This window comes from Talpa europaea (genome assembly GCF_964194135.1).
Source record: "Talpa europaea genome assembly, chromosome: 11".
Lineage (NCBI taxonomy): Eukaryota > Metazoa > Chordata > Mammalia > Eulipotyphla > Talpidae > Talpa > Talpa europaea.
Window position 1 is genome coordinate 81,194,307 of NC_140078.1, and position 17,406 is coordinate 81,211,712.

At 47.0% G+C, this 17,406-nt stretch overlaps 1 protein-coding gene across 3 annotated transcripts; it reads right to left on the minus strand.

The window, feature by feature from the left end:
• Nucleotides 1–210: 210 nt before the first annotated feature.
• Nucleotides 211–17,390, minus strand: CRTAP (cartilage associated protein). Of its 3 annotated transcripts, XM_084246424.1 has the most exons (7): nucleotides 16,833–17,390; nucleotides 11,700–11,849; nucleotides 8,614–8,785; nucleotides 7,618–7,746; nucleotides 3,415–3,560; nucleotides 2,658–2,741; nucleotides 211–282 (listed from the first exon to the last, which is right to left on the minus strand). In XM_084246424.1, exons 1-7 carry the CDS (start codon nucleotides 17,304–17,306, stop codon nucleotides 229–231), a joined length of 1,209 nt encoding a protein of 402 aa, XP_084102550.1. In that variant the 5' UTR covers nucleotides 17,307–17,390; the 3' UTR covers nucleotides 211–228. The 3 variants fall into 3 exon arrangements, with proteins under 3 accessions (XP_084102550.1, XP_084102552.1, XP_084102551.1); XM_084246426.1 differs by lacking the exon at nucleotides 11,700–11,849; XM_084246425.1 differs by lacking the exon at nucleotides 7,618–7,746.
• Nucleotides 17,391–17,406: the final 16 nt, after the last annotated feature.

The following is a 17,406-nucleotide window of genomic DNA, read 5'->3' on the forward strand; positions in this document are numbered from 1 at the left end:
GTGCAGATGGGAAGACAGCTGTGCACACGGAAAACACAGCTGTGAACACGGGGAAGACAGGTGTGGACATGGGGCAGGCAGGCTCACCCGTGAGAGACGGGCGCTTTCCTTTCACTTCACTGAATAAAGTGAAAGCTCTGAGGTATCAACAACTTGGGCTATTGGGAGAAGGAAGGCAAAGAGTTTGTTTCCTCAACATTGAGGGAGAGTCTCTTCAGTCTCTGTGAACTAGCCAGCCGCCTCCGCCTCCAAGAGGTCGTCCACGTATTCCACAACCTCTCCCTGAAAGAGAAAACAGGACACCTGTGTGAAGGGACTTCCTGGCTTGAAAAGTGTGTGATCAGAGGCTATTTCCAAGAGGTCCTTGACCTCTGCCTGCTAGGGCTGGCACGTCCTCTCGCCACTGCCCTCAGGCCCTGACCTCTCCCTGGGAAGGGACCCTGCTTTTATGCCACATGAAGGTGGAGTCCAGTGTTCTGCGATGCCCAGAGATGTGAAGTGACCCCTCTTCTGGACATGCCCCCCACTTCCCATTTGCAGTGATCTCACAAGAACACTTTCTTTTGTTCTCTTTCTGCTTTGACTAAAGACCGTGAGCTCTTCAAGGCCCAGGACCTGGGGTACTCTTCCCCTGAGCCTGGCACAGAGGTACTCAGTAAACCCACAGAAGGAGGGGTGCCTGGGTCCGTATGCACAGAGCACTTCGGGGACAGAGGGTCTTGCCACTTAAAGAAGGGATTCTTAGGTGCAGGGGCACCTGTGTGCTGCTGTCACTCTGAAGAGCCCACACGCTCCCCGCTTCTGCAATCAGCCCTAAGCCTCGATGGGAGACAGCCCACACCACTTCATGATTCCTTCTCTGCATTGATTTCTCTCCCACCACTCACTTGGGCCACCAGTTAAAGACACACATTCTCTTCGCTGCAGAGAATAAGAGCATCACCAAGCATGAGGGTGAGCACAAGTTGAACCCACTGATGCTGACCACCCCCTCTGCTCACAGAGGTCAGGAGCCTACCTGCTACTTTTGATGTTTTAATGCAGAGAGATTCATAAAATCTTGCATTTCAAAGTAATTGAAAAATCTATCAAGTAGATGAGACACAAAGGGGATGGTCTTATTATTTTCACCAAATACTTGCATCATGTCAGGCCTGAGATTAGAAATTAAAAACATACAGTTCTCCAGGGGTTCTCTGGACCCACAAGGGAATACACCCCAGGGATTTCATGTACGACCAACACGCCAGGGTAGAGGGATTACGTGCATGGCCGTGACAGCTGTGCCCAGAGTTACTGCTTCCACTGGTGTGGCTGCTGTGACCTAGAGATGACGTCAGCTCATTAATAAGGGCCCCATGCAATGCTGATAAGAGAAACAGGCCTCCTACATGGTCTGTGTAGCAGGGTTGCTGGTGACTTGCCCACAGCTACTTCCCAGCCACCAGCCCCTGCTAGGAGTGTTGGTGGTTGATGGCTAACACCCGCCCCTTCTCTGAAAAATTGCCCTTGGTAAAAAAAAGAGCACCTCCCATGCCCAACCCCTGAAAGTTTACATACCATGCAGCCAACAACCAACAAACTAATTATGTCTGGGACATTTATGTTGCTTGTGGAAGTGATTTATAAACTAGAAGTGATATACACTCCATGGTCTTAGGCGGGGGCCCTTGCAGCAGAGCCCATGATAAAATCACAAGGCTGCCTCGCAGGCAGCAACCCCTAGCTAGTTACAAACTCGTAGTTCTGTCTTCCATTCTCCCAACACTGTCTTCCATTATTAGCCCCATTTTATAAAGAACCGTGATGTAAATTAAATGAATGCCAGTCATGAGTCCAGCCCATCATGCAAAGTCTGCACAGAAAACAAATTCCATGATGATGTCTTATTTTGATGTGCTCCACCAAAAAATGTGATAGTGGAACAGACCTGAGAGCTCAGGGCTCTGGGTCTGGCCAAGCAGCTCACAGAACTTTCCCGTCCCTAAGCCCTCCATCTGCAAAGGGAGGGTCGGACCAGAGCAGGCTCACAGCTGTCTGCCAGCTCCCAGGGCTGCAGCTCCCAGGGCTGCCAAGCCCCCAACCGTCCTAGAAAGCATCTAGGGGTCGTTCCAAACACCTCTCTCTAAACACGATTCCAAATGATGGCTTTTCTTTGACCAGGCTGCCCCACCACAAAATGACCATGCCGTCACCAGTGGAGACCTGGCCAAGCAAGGAGTCAGTGAGAATAACCAGGAATGTCACGAAATCCCAGAAAACAACAAAATGACCGACAGCCAGAACCTAACCTACAAAAAAAGAAAATCTGATAGAAAAATTGGGATGGGGGTTTGCAAGCATCCCCCTAGGACTGAGAAATGGAATTTGTTCTGATTTTAGGAAGTTCCAAGGGATGGCGGGTGACTGCTGGGCTGGATCCCGGGAGCGCCGCTCCACGCTCACCATCAGGAAGAGCCACACTTTGGCTGGGTTTCCTAGAAAGCCTTGCTGGGCCTTGCCAGGGCTCTGCCTTTCATTAAAACACCCACAGAAGCTGTATTTCTCAAGGTCCCCTTCTGTTTCTTATTTCAGGGACGACTCAGCCTTCTAGTGATTTTTGCACTGACATGAGTAATATTTTCTCCGAACCAGACGTGCTAAACACGAAAACTTACCTCATCATCATCCATTATATTTTCCTTTGCAAAGTCATACAGTTCTTTCTGGAGTGTAGTCACGTTAAAGAATTGAATTGCTTCCTGTTCAGATGCAAACAGAGAACAGTTTATATGCTTTAAATGCTGGGACTGAAAGAGGCAGGGCAGAGAGGATGGCATTCTTGAGGGGGAAAGAAAATGTTCAAAATTAGAGAGTGGTGCTGATCACACAACTCTGTGATGGACTGAAAGTCACTAAATAGTGTACTCTAGAAAGGCAATTTTTATCCTATATGTATTACATCTCAATTTTAACTGATTTAGAAATCAGAATAAAGCCATAAAGTATTAAGAGACAAAGATATTGGGCCTTCCAATATCTTTGGCTCAAGGGGTTAAGACACAACCTATGAAGCTATCCATAGCCACTGCAGGATGTGTTCGATCCCAGGCCAGGGAGCTGACGCACATGGCGCAGCAGACCTCTCCTGACTTACCCACTGCTCCCCTCAGCAGTGTATTTCAGTAGATCTGCCTGTTCTGCTCCCCACTGTCTCTGGTGAATTCTCTCACCTCCCACACCTCTGGCCTGTACCCCAGGTCTTGTATGCATAAATAAATAAAATCTTAAAAAACAAAATAAGAGACAAAGATATTATAGGGGAAAATAAGGTTCCCTTCATTCCCTTCATTCTGAAATTTCTGTTACGGCGCAAAGCAGTCTCCTGACAGTGAGCATGGAAGGGAGGAAGGGAGGCACCATTCCTGCACTTACTGGTCTGGGCTGGAAATGCTCATCCGTGAGGCCCCACTTGTCCCTGTGGAACTGGTAATACACCAGGTTCTGCTTCATGACCTTGTCATTAGAGTCAAAGAGCAGGTAGCTGACTGCACAGGGGGCTGCGTTCTTTAGGTCATTCACTGGCATCAAGAAGGAAAGAAGAACCAGAAATCAGCAAACCATGCCTGCAATTATTCTCATTAGCTTCCTAAAGAAAAAGATGTAAACAAGCCTCATCTCTGCAGTCCCTCCTGCAGGAAGCCTGTGACTGGCCAGAACCATCCCGGGACAGGCAGATAATCGGCTGGGTCTCCATGGCATCCTGGAGGTCAGTTATAAAGTTTTGGAATTGAGGCAGATGCTTTTGCAGAATTGCCTGTGTAGCTGCTCAGTCTCTTCCGCCCTGAGCTGGTCTCACATCCCTGCAATCTGAGAAGGCCAGATCCCAACACCTGAACTGTCATGGGGCAGAGGGAGCCAGAAAGGGTGTAATCAGCAAATGATTCCCTCATGGAACCACAATTTCCAGGTCCAGATCCTTGGAACCCCCGTCCCAATTTTTAGCTCTTAAGCCAAACCTAAAAAACCTTTTCAAAGAAGATTTTCAAAGAGGATAGTGGACCCTCTGGTCTGGAAGAGATTGGAAAGCAACCTGGTCTTGCCATCTTCTGGAGGCTGGGGTTCCTACCTCCAGACTCCATCAGAGTTGCCTCACCTATAACAGTACCTTCAGCATGGGGATTATGCAGGTGTTGGTATTTAGGGGGGGGGGGTGTAGCAAGAAGCTAGATGGGCGGGGCAAAAGGAAGAGAGAATGAGACACAAGCCCCTGAGTATTTATTCTGGCACATTCCACTCCAACTTACAAGCTGGGAACACTACCTTTGCTAAAGCTCTGGCTCAACTAAGCCAAGCTTGGGTGTGAGTAAACTGTGCCACCCAGTGGCTGCTCAATGTAATGACAACTCTAAGACACCAGCTAAAGGGCACTTCTTATTCACAAGGCCTTTGGGGATGCAGAAAGGTTCAAGTGTAAAGACCAACACATGCCCTCAGGAAATCCAGTGTGATAGATAATCTAAAACCAGTTCAAAACAGGACAGCCTTTCAAGAATCCAACTTCAAAGCAAGTTTTACTCACAAGGTTTACCTATAATTCCAGAAAGTCAAGATGTGCTGGGAAGCTAGCATTCAGCAAAGCTAGAGGTTTGGGGCTACCAGTGTCTGGAAGTCTTTGCCAAGGTTTCTGATGCACAGGGTGATTTTCAGATCATGTGGGGATTTCCAAGCTCTGGTGACAGACCAGAGCCCAGGGGCCTAGGAGACCGAGTCTGAGGATTCTTCCCCGTGTTTCAAAGTCCAATAAGGGCTAGCCAGTGAACGGCTCACAGATTTTCATGAAAATGAGATTAAAACACTTGCTTATACTTTCATCCAAAATAAAAAATTTTATAAATTATAAACTCAAGATTGGCAGAGTGTAGACAATGGTTGAAGTTGTGTGTGATGGGCAACTAGAGCAGCATGCCCTGGAAGTTGTTATAGTCACAGGAGGATTATGAGGACAGGACTTCTATGTCCAGTGGCAGGTGTCTGGCTAGATTCCCCCAGGAATCTCTAATTACCCCCTAATTAGAGGTAATTAAACTCAATGTCTTTAAATTTCCAAAATAATTTTTTTGAAAACCACATACATAATTTTTCATAATTCTCATTAAGAGAGGGGTCTTCCAACTATGGCAGAATAAAAGCAAATAGTTAAGAGTGGGACGGGGTATAGGAATGGATGGTTTGCTGTGGTTGTTTCTCTGTACCTTTCTGAGATATTTGGTTTGCTGCTGAAGTCTCTTTGAAAGAAAGCACTAATCAACCACTTATTTTTAAAAACAGGACTCTTGAAAAGCTAAATCACAGAAAACTCTTCCCTCTACCTAGTATGCTGTTAATAAGTATTTGCTGGGAATTTGCTGTGAGCCAAGTGTTGCCTCGTATGAATGCATGCTTATAGATTACATGGAACTAGACTCTTGTCTTCTATACTAAATAATCCTGTACCAATCAGCTGGTGCCAGCATTACTATGGCACATAAAGCCTCTGCCATGCCCCCATGAAAGGAGACCTTGGGAAAGACACTTGTTTAAAACACACCGTGTCTACCTGTTGATGTCAGAAATGTCTAAGCTAAGGAATCAGCCTTTTATTGCACCTGTAAATGAGGGCCAAGCTGCGGTAAGGTCAGGTTCAACACTGAGAGAGCTAAGTTTCCTGACTCAAGAAGACCTGGTGCAAACCCCACCAACTGGGAAAACATTTTTGTACACAACACTAGTGATAAAGGACTGATCACAAAAATCTGCAAAGAGCTGATGAGACTCAACAACAACAAAGAAAATAATCCAGTCAAAAAATGGGCAGAAGAGCTAAAAAGAAACTTCTCTGAAGAGGAAATGCAAATGGCCAGCAGGCATATGAAAAAATGTTCAACATCACTTGTAATCAGGGAAATGCAAATCAAAACTACCATGAGATACCATCTTACACCAGTGAGAATGGCACATATTAAAAAAACTAGCAACAACAAATGTTGGCGAGGGTGTGGAGAAAAAGGAACTCTTCTGCACTGCTGGTGTGAGTGCAAACTGGTCCAACCACTATGGAGAGCTGTGTGGAGATTTCTGGACCTACTAAACATAGAGCTTCCATATGATCCAGCAATTCCACTCCTAGGTATTTACCCAAAGGACACAGAAACATCAATTCCAAAGAGCACCTGCACCCCTATGTTTATAGCAGCACTGTTTACAATAGCTAAGCTTTGGAAACAGCCCAGATGCCCAAAAATAGATGACTGGATCAAGAAGATGTGGTACATATACACCATGGAATATTACTCAGCATTCAAAAAAGATAAACACATGCAATTTGCAGCAACGTGGATGGCGCTGGAAGGGATCATGCTCAGCGAAATAAGCCAGAAGGAAAAAGAAAAATACCGGATGGTCTCACTCATAGCAGGAATCTAGAAACTTAAATAAGGGACCAGGAAAATGAATAACTACAAGAAAGTGAAAATCAAAATCAACAAAAAACTATGAACCAGAGACACTTTTTGGGGGGTGGGGGGCGGAAGGGGAGGGATTGGGGTCAGAATGGGAGGGGTTGAAATTGTATGGGGAAAATAAAAATAAAATTTATTATTATAAAAAAAAAAGAAGACCTGGTGCAAATGCTTGTCTTCTCAGGAGCGGTCTTGATAAGCAGCAAAAAATAAAAATAATATATATATTTTTTATTTGTATAATTATATGTGTGTATATGTGTACATATATATATGAAAATGATTTTTTTTTCATTTTTTTCCTTTTTAAACCTTCATCAGGCAAGGCTTTCAGTGTGCCCAGGAGAGGAGAGGAGGTGGAATAAAAAGGTTGGTGGCTGTCGTAAGAAGAGAGAACCCACAAAGAACAAAATGCCCATGAGGGGAGGAGGGCTGTGGCAGCCAAGGTTGTCGCCCATTCTTCCCAGGACACTCTCCCTGTATGCCCCAGACCAACTACCCCAAGTTTGAAGGATGCCTTGGGGAATCTAGCCAGATACCTGCCACTGGACATAGAAGTCCTGTCCTCAGAATCCTCCTGTGGATATAACAACTTCCAGGGCATGCTGCTCAAGCAAGTCTCACTTGGCAAAGTTACAGGACATAAGGAAAAGTCAAGAGACAGGCTCTGATTCCAGAACTCTGATCCTTAAACTCCTACCTCAGCCCAAGGGAGGACCGCCTGGAAAGATTCTCTAACAGTCTGAAAACCAAGGCCAATGATGGGGAGGAGGGGAAATAACAACAAAACAAACAAGTCTCTCTACAGAGTTTGCTCTAGGCCAGAGTGGAGGACCCTAAGCATTCCACATCTATCAACGCATTTAATCCTCATGACAAACTTAGGAGGTCAGTACTATTGTCTCTACAGATAAGGAAAGTGAGCCTGAGAAGTTGGAATTTGAATGCAGGGAGTCTGGTCCCTGGTCTGTGCCCCGAATCACGGGGCCATGAAGCTTTTTCATGCAGAGCACGGCACCCAAGATCATGAATTCTTATAGCAACCCCACATATTATTTTCCTATTTTATAGACAGAGAAGCGGAGTCTTAAAAGGGTTGAGTCTCTTGTCCAAGCTCTGATAGAAGAGGATCACTTACACTTATAATAGGCAAACTGCAAATAATGATACATGGTAGCCACAAATTTCTCCACTGGATAGCCTCCGACAACCGGGGTGAGGTTCTCTTCACACTGTATTTTGCATTCCAGAACTTCTACATAATGATCTGAAAGAGCACACACAAATTGTGGGGGCAGTGTATTCGTTACTTTCCTCAAGACTACTGCTGCACCCTCCTCATGATAAACATGAAAGATAAAAATCATAAATGGTAAAGAAAAATATTTGCAGTATTTATAATAAAGGGCAAAAATCTTTAATATACAAAGTTCCTTAAAGCTCCTCCTCCAATATAAAAATGGCCAAAGGATGCTAACAGAAAAAAAATTATAAAAATGAATGATAAACATGGTGAAGGATGCTAACCCTTATTTGTAACTAAGAAAAGGAATCCTACCTAAATTAAACTGTTAAATTGGCAAAAATCTTAAAATTTCATAATGCCGAGTGTTGAGAGGATGGTGAGGCAGATTCTCAAATTCTACTGGTGGAAGAAAAACAGGGTCAAATTTGGGGGCAAATAATTTGGCAAAATTTTTCAAAGTTAAAAATATATATCTCAAGAAATTTCCTTGAGAAAGAGGCACACAAGAACACTGTTCATAACAGCAAACAAACTTGGAAATAACATAAATGCCAATTAATGGGATGGTGATGAATAAATTATGGTGCTTGCAAGCAACAGAATCTAACAGCCTTTAAACGAAAATAAGGTGGACCTAAATAGAACATTTTTATTTTTTCCAAAGTCTCTGAGGAATCTGTAATGAAACAGGACTGGTCTCTCCAGGCCCGACCTTGGCAGTGTCCTCACTATCTCTCCAGCAACCAAGTCAAAGCCTGGCCTCTGCAGATGCTGGCGACCCCAGTCACCCATTCACGTTCAAGCTCAAAAGGTCCTCAGAGGTCACTCTGGTCATCCAAAGGCCCATGGATCCCACAGTGGCGGCTTCAAGATACACCCACCACCAACCTGCTATGGACAGATAGAAATCCTTGAAGTCCCTGATCTCCCGGGAGCCCTCACAGGCTGCGAGACACTCATAAAATGCTTTGAAGAAGTCAGGAAGGGCCAGCTCCATGTCTGTGATGGACGTTCTCCAGTTCTCGCCGTTGTAAGCCCGCACCGCCCGGATGAACAGACTCTAGAATGTGAAAGAAGGCAATGAAGCTCCTGCCAGGCTGAGGACAGACCTGCCCTCCCTAATGGAATCAGGCCACCTCCAGGCTCCCCCTGCTTAATTACAAGGAAACCTCCCCGACCCTTCATTAAATATGTAGCCAACAGGTGGCTTCTATCTAGTTTTTGCTGCCTTATTTACAAAGGTGTATTTATTTGGTTTAATTCAAAAAGTACCAAGTGTTTGATAATAAAATCAAGTTTGAATAGAGGAGAAGGGAAAACAATAGTGACAGAGATGGGAGCAGTGGACCTGGGTTCAGGGCGTGGCACAAAGGCTTGACTGTACGAGGGAACATTTAGGGGAGACCGAAATAGTCGACATCTTGATTGTGGAGTTAGTACCACAGCAGCATATATTTGTCAAAATTCATCAAACTGTACACTTAAAGTTGGAAAATATAGGTAAATGATAGCTCAATAAAGCTGATTTTTTAAATTGAATCAAGGAAAAGAGAGAAGCTTGAGAGCAGGTACTGGATACCCAACCCCCTAACAGCGAAGCACAAATTAAGAGAGCCAGGGGTGAACCCTCATTACTGGGAAGGACGGTCATGTGCCTGATGGAAACTCCAAGGAATTCCTGTTCCCTGCTGACTGAGCCAGATAAAAGAGAAAAAACAAGGGCTGTCAAAGCAGCTTAGTGTCACAAAAATAAGTAGAGATATGGAATCCATGCAAAAGCCTGCTAACGGGGGGGGGGGGGGGGACCAGAACAGCCCCGGAATAAGCATGGCATTTCCCACTTGGGGTTGCTTTTTTGGCTGTTCTAGAAATGGGGTATCTAAGAGACACCCTGCAATTTTCACCAGGTTTGAGATCTCAGAAAAGGTGGATTTCCCTGGAAACAAGTCAGGCAGAGAACTGAAGGGGCCTTGCCTGGAGACTGGGGAAATGAGCAGCTGCTCTGGCAGCTGACTCTGCAGAGGAGGTAGCGCAGCAGCAGCAGCAAGAAGAAAGCCAGGAGAGAGGGAGCCCCCCAGGTGCAGAGGAGGACTGCCCTGCCACACCCAGGACTCCAAGGAGGGAAGAAGGATCTAGTGAACTTGCAGTTAAGCACAGCACAGTGCACTGATCACATGCACTCAGCAATTCTCCCCAAACCCTGCGAAGAAAGTAAACAGGTATAAATCCTTGCTGTGGGATACTGGGAAAGCAGCAAGCAGCAGCCAAGAGATTTCAACAACTTTTAGCAAGACTAAAAGTAAGACTTCACCGCCATGTGAATGATACCCATACATGCATAATTAAATTTTTCTTTTTCTCCTACTAATCTGTCTGATTGATTTTAATTAATTTAATTTGTTTGCTGGACCAGCCCAAAAGGAACCTCAGAGGGGCAAGGGAAATTTTCCCTTGTGCCCCCATAGCTCTATCAAATCTTTCGCCAACTAACCCATTCAAAAGTATGCCAGCCTAAATAAATCAAGCTTTATAAATAGCTCTTAAAGTAAAAGTTAAAATAGAAAGACTGAAAACCAAATTATCACAGAGGAGGGTCTAGAGGGAAAGTGAGCTACGTGCCCCATTGGTACTTCAGGAACTACACAAGGCTAACACTGGCCGTGGAAATGAAAGAGGGTTGAAAGAATGAGCAGAGGGCCTCCCTGGTGGCGCAGCAGTTGAGTGCTGGGCTGCAAAGCTGCCCGCAGCCTCCGCAGCGCCAGTTCGATCCCCAGCCGCCAGCGAGGGTCCCACATGGTGTGCATATCTCTCCTGCCGCACCCGCTGCTCCCCTCAGCAATGTACTTCGTCAGTCTGCCTGTTCTGCTCCCCGCTCTGGCTCTGGTGAGTTCTCTTACCCTCCTGCGCTTCTGACTGTACCCAGTGCTTGTATAAATAAATAAATAAATCTTTAGGGGGAAATAAAAAAAGAATGAGCAGAGCCATCAGAGGCCTGGGTTCAGAGGGCCCCAGCACCTACCTGGCCTCCCAAGGGATCACATCCCAAAGCCACTTTTCACCAGAGACTGGTGGTTTACTCTAGAGAGTCTACCCACCAAGGCTAAGGGGTACAGGACCAGGCAGGGGAGAGCTGGGATTTAGACTGAGGACTGAAAACCCCAAACCTCAGACACCAGCAGACAAGCATGGTCACCCCACCAGCACTGCAGAAGGCTGGGGTATTCTTCCCTGGAAAATAGAAGAGCCCCCATAAAAAAGAGGCTTCACATACTCTATTTGGGGTTTACCACTAGTAAAAAAGTAAGCGTGCAGACTGGACACCACAGGAAACCCTTGGGATCTAATGGTTCCCCACAGGTACTTTCAACACATTCCTTTTTCCAACCCTGCCCTGCTGCGCGGGGCACACAGGCTGCCAGTGCGTGAGCTTGACAGTCCCAGACAATTGTAAATGCTCAAAAGGGTTAGATTTGTCCTCTTTATTGTCACCAGTAATTCTCATCAGAATTCCCCTTTGCAGATGCACAGATTTAAATAGTCTCTGTCAAGTCAGTCCTTCTAGTTCCTTCATTCCCCTTCCATTTTAAAACATATGTTGCGTGTATATAAAAATATGTCTCCATGTTCCAATAAAAGTAGAGGCTTATGGTTCTGTTTCTTGTGTTCTTGGTCACTTTTGGATGATTTCCAAGACACATCTATACTCCACCATCTTTAAAACTGAACAATCAACTGACCATGTTTCTTAAAAATATAGATTTTAAAGGAAAATTGGAATTGGCTTTAACATAATCATGGAACGTAAAAATCTCAGTCTTAGATGGATTGACTCTATGCTAACAAGTCAATCATAATATTCATCAAAGGTCATGCAAAGTCACTAGATCTCCTTACATGCCAATACCTATTTGTTGAGATACAGTTCATTAACAATGCACATTGTGACTAAAAGCAGTATAAAAACCCAAATAGACCTCATATGACTTGGTTTCCAAGTCTTTAATGTAGTCCTCGGCGTCGGGCAAGCTCTTGTAATACGCCATGTTTCTCTTCATCATCTCGTCATCGGGATGCTTCAGGAGGAAGGTATGAGCAGCTGCAATGGCTTTTGGAAGATTATTTGCCTGAAATACAAGGAAGAAAGATAAAAGCTACTCAGTGGGAGGCGAGCAGTGATTTTTGCAAAAATATCAATGTCTGTTCCATCTTCCAGGAACTCTGTGATCCTATACAACATTTCCAGCTAAGGGCTCAGTGACTTCTGGGGCCCTTCAGAATGGGTGCGACCACTCTGGACAAGCATCTATCTCCTGAAGGTGACGAGCTGGCCTCTGTGCCATCCCCGATCCGCTCTCCGCGTCTCCACCCTGCTCCATGCCCAGGAGGTTGACCTGAATGACCATAACCTCTAGCTTCCAATGGGGTTCACCAATGAGGAACCCCAATAGGAGACAGGAGGAAGGAGAAAGAGGCTGAGTTATTTAGTCGCCAGCTCTCTGCTCGGTGATCTTGGACTCTTATTGTCTCTTAGCTGGGGGTCAGGGCTCCCTTCCAGGTGGTCCTCTCCAGACAGCCCCTCTCCTCTCATATCCCAGCGACTGCTTTCTCCCTTACTCCTTCTCACCAAGAGGTGGTCATAGCCCACCATTACTGACTGTGGGTACGAGACCATTCCTTGTGGATTTCCCAGACACTGCGCACACTTTTGTAAATAACCACCTTATGAAAGTTCCTCATATTTCCCAAAAAGACACTAGCATGTCTTTAATGCTGGAATCTCAACATACATATGAACATTTGTGTTCATATGAGACATGTTAAAAATGTCTGTTACAGAGCTTTCTATTGCACTGTTCTCAACACTACTCCCACCACCACCTCGTCTTCACTGATTCACTCTGCAAGTATTTATCAGGAGCCCCCTATGTCCCGTACCATATGTGCAAGTAAATTCCCCGATCTCCCAGTCATCTGGATTAAGAGCCTCTCTTTTATGTTCCTCTGTATTCTGCCCTCCCACTCCTAGTCTCATACAGAGGCAACAGTGCTGCTCTGTAATGCTAATATGTCGTCTCCCCTTCCGGATGTTCCTCGAGGAGCCCAGCAGTGCCAGTGCTACCCATGCCCCTATTCCTGGCACCTGGCACAGATGCTAGGACTAAGCAGGATGCACAAAGCATCCGTGATCTGGACATGACAGTGTGATGAAATATTTTCACAAACTTCACATTTTCCTCTCTTCTCCCAATTTGGGGGACGGCCAGCTACTTCCAAGTTCCACTACCTCAGAGGAGGTAGGGACAGAGCACAGAAATCACCTGCATAACAAAAGCCCTGTGTCTTGAGAAAATGCAGCAGGGATAAGGAAAAGAAGAAACTAGAGGAAAATGTCTGTTCTGGAAGAAAGAAGTAGGGCATCCCTGAGTTTAGAAGAAATGTTCCCCTTGGGGTCTGCAGGTGTGGCATGGTCTGGGGGCGCTGGAATTTTGAGCCTGGTACCCTGCGAGACAGGACCCAGCAGAGCAGAAGTCCTCAGAAAGGAATGGTGTGTTTTTTTGAGGGGGGCCTCAGAGGGCAGGCAGACGGACACACCACCATCAACCACAGGGTCCCCCATCATTGTCTTGGCTCTGGCTGTCCCCTGGAATCATGGCACAACCTGGAGTGGGTGGGGGTGTCGGGGAGATAAGCATCCATCCATATACCTAGGGAACCCTTCAGTCAATGCAGAAGGTCACTCAGAGACAAGAATTAGGGAAGCAGGTTTGGAGAGAAAAAAATAAAGGAATATTTGGAAGACTCCAGGTTTCTGAAAATCAAGGGGCAGCAAATATCTATACAAAATTGGCCCAGAAGGACGTCAAATGATTGGGAGACAACAGCAGTGGCAGCACTGGAAAAGTTGTGGGTGGAGACCACAGCAGACTCCCAGATGTCAATGCTGGTATTTGGGGAATGCTAGTTTGTAGCCTGTCATGGCTCTGCCTCTGAAAATGTTCCACAGAAAGCGTCACACCCTGGCCAGAAAAAGGCTAGCCTGGCAATGAGAAGGGAAGAAATATAAATGCAGTCCTTTTAAAGCATTTGCCAATGAATTTGGATTCTCTCATTCTCCAGAGAGCACTTAGAAAGAGGGGCCTGAGTGGGATCTTTAAGGCCTCTAACTCAGGACCTGAGTTTTACAAAATGAAAGCCCTTCCCGAAAAGGAAGGAAAGGATGATTTTATTCATTCCATCTCAGGCTCTGCCAATTGGAACTCAGAGTGACATGTTGGCAGCTAAACGTCTGACAGACCCTGGCAGGTTTTTGGAGAAGGTGAGTGGGCACATCTACCCTTCCAGGGTAGCCATCTGCATGACTGTGCTGCCTGCTAAATCAGGGGGCCAGCTACCTGCTAAACCAGGTCCTCCTTCATCAGCCTTGATATGGTGGCAGGTCCTGTGGGAGGAGGCAGACAGATTCCAGGCTTGGGATGAGGTACGAATGTCTACGAGGCAGCCGCCTCTGTCCAGAGTTCAGAGTCACTAAGGAATTGATAAAGTGCCCACTTTTCCCCTTGCCTGTGGGGGAAGACAAGCATTTCAGGGAAGATGGCCACCGCGGAGAGAACCCACAGCCAGTGACATGAAATCTCTGGGGAGCTTGAGAGCTGCACACAGGAGTATGGCCCTTTTTCTACAAGGTAAAACATCCAAGCCACCTTGTCTGACTCTGATAGTCTGAGCCCACCATCCCTTCTCCTGTGTTTAACTCAGGCCTTTGTCCTGAACCACTGCGAGAGGCCTGCAAACCAGAACACAGTACCATCTACCCACCACCTGCTAGAGCAAGCAGCACATTCTAGCTCCAGCAGGTGCCAGGTAGAAGGGAGGAACCCACCACCAACCATTTTCTCTCGACCCAGAAATTGAGTTTGAAAATATAAACATCATTTAGGAAAAAATAATAAATAATATAAACACCACCTAAAATCACTTTTTCAGCAATTTCCAGTTGAAGCAATTAAGTGTAGATTTTGGTTGATTAATAAAATGTTCAACCTTTTCCTGCCACACGAGAGCTCTCAAAATACTGGCAGGTGGTATTTTACTGACTTGTAAGTAAGTGATAGTTACAAGACATAAAAAGGATTTTGAAGGGGAACCTTGAACTTCCTAACTTTGGATACAGGGAAAGCTATGCCTATGCCTTATGGTCACCTCCAGGCAAACGTTCTGCCTCATCCCCCACATCACTTGTTTCAAATTCACCTGGATATTAAAGAAATCCCAACTTCTATCCTCCAGGCTTAAAAATAAGACACTTCCCCCTTGATTATGTGACTTAAATTTGGCTTAGACTGTATTTGCCAAGAGCTATACAAAAAGAGAGAATTAAGTCATTTTTAGTTTAAAAATAGTGCTTATATGAGCCAGCTGTCATTTTTCATTGTCCTGGAACTTTATTAATTTTACCCCTACCTTGTTTTAAAACTGCTATTTTATTGCCAGGGCAGATATCTATGAATCTGGTACTTTCTATAAAACTGTAACTAGGCATACAAACAACCCAGCTCTTCTTTTATTTGGGGTTTGGACTGTTTGGCTCCTGCGTAGGCAACATACACGTGGCTGTTTCAGTGGAAATATGAAAAACAGATCTTGCAAAGACTCAAAGCATAGTCGAAAAAGAAAAATCCAGCGGTTTTTTCTACTTCTGGAGTCTGGGATATAACATCAAACTAGTTTTGTGGTCATTAAAAGGAATGTAATATTCATTTAAAAATCGTTTTCAATGAAATCACAGTAGAAACTGGGCTTTGAGAGGGTTCTCTTAGCAAAACCTGGTGAAATCATCAAGTTAAAGCCTCTTTATCCAGAACTAGAGAATCCAGCCCATTCTTAAACCCACTAAGGGTGAGGACTCAGAGTAGAGAGAAGGGCAATTTGTGGCTATTTTTAGCCAGCAATCACAGGCAGGATGCAAGCAGCCACAAAAAAGAGGAGGGCAACTGTGTTATATTTTAGAAAATGCAGCGGACAGCGCCAATGTGGACACATCCCAGGGCTCGCGGTCTGCTCCCCGGGACAGGGAAGGGGTCCCTGTCCTTTCCTGGCCTCAATTTCCTCCTCAAAAAAAAGGGACTAGCCAACCCCTCGATTCCTCTTCCGCGTGATTATTGAAAGCACCCTCTCACTTGAGACACAGGGGCTGTAAAGCTCTATAAGATAAAGAGGAGTCTGGGCCTCCCTGGTGGCGCAAGGGGTTGAGCACCTCACTATGAAGCAACCCGCAACCTCTGCAGCACCAGTTCGATCCCCGGTAGGCCAGGGAGAAACCACATGGCAAAGGAGACCTCTCCTGACACACCCGCACCCGCTGCTCCCCTCAGCAGTGTGTTTCAGTCAGTCTGCCTGTTCTGTCCCCAGCTCTCTGGTAAGTCCTCTCACACACACCCCCTATCTCTGGCCTGTACCCCAGCTCTTATATGCATACATAAATAAATCTTTAAAAAAAAATAAAGAGGAGTCGGTCTTCAAATAACAGATAACAGGGCCTCCCTGGTGGCGCAAGGCGTTAAGACGCAACCTATGAAGCAGTCCGCAGCCACCGCAGCACGAGTTTGATTCCCCGGCCTTGCCAGGGAGCTACCCACATGGCACAGCAGACCTCTCCTGCCTCGCCTGCTGCTCCCCGCAGCAGTGCCCTTCAATCAATCTGCCTGTTCTGTTCCCCACTCTGTCTCTGGCCAATCCTCTCATCCCCCACACCTCTGGCCTGCACCCCAGCTCTTGTATGCAGGAATGGATAAATCTTTAAAACCTAAAATTAAAAAATAAAAAAATAATAACAGATAACAGCTATCGGACACTTTGCTGGGTCCCAAACAGTGTGAGACGTTCTAGGGACCTAGTCTCTGTCCTACGTCTCGGGGCCGCCTTCCAAGAGAGATAACTTTATCTCTAGTTAAGGCGCAGGGGGTCAGGGCGCAGGTTTTGGAGGCGTCCTCGGCTAGGGCCAGGCAGGAGAATGCCGGGTCCTGCGGCCCACGATGGGACTGGGCGTCGGGGCGCCCCGGGGCGGGGCGGGGCGGGGCGGGGCAGGTGTTGGGGCGCGGCCGACTTGCCTTGAAGTAGGCGAACTGCAGGAACTTGTAGGGCTCGCGGCGCTGGAAGTCGGCCAGCACCTCTCGGCTGGGCTGCGACTGGCGGAAGGCCGGCAGGCCCTGCTTGCAGCGCTTGAGGCACTGCGCGCGGCGCAGCAGGCCCCCGAAGAGGCGCAGCTCGGGGTAGCGGCCGAGGGGGGCGGCGGCGGGCTCGGGCTGGGGCGCGGTGCTGCAGTTGCGGTGGCAGAAGGCCTCGCTGTCGCGCAGCAGCCGGTGCAGCCGCAGGCTGATCTCCAGGTAGCCCACGCTCTCCGCCCAGTGCTCGCCGCTGTACTGGTCCAGCGCGTGCCGGTAGGCCGACTCCAGCGGCATCAGCTCGTCCCGCGGGAAGCTGCGGAAGCTGTAGCGCTCGTACTGGGCTCGGCCGGGGCGCAGCGCGCACCCCGCGCACAGCAGCGCCAGCAGCGCCGCGGCCCCCCGGCGCCCCGGCTCCATCGCGCCCGGCGGAAGGAAGCGGGGAGGGAAGCTAGGGCAGGAGCAGGGAGGGAAGCTGGAGGAGGGCGCGCGACGCGGCGGGCCGGAGGCTTAGGAGGCG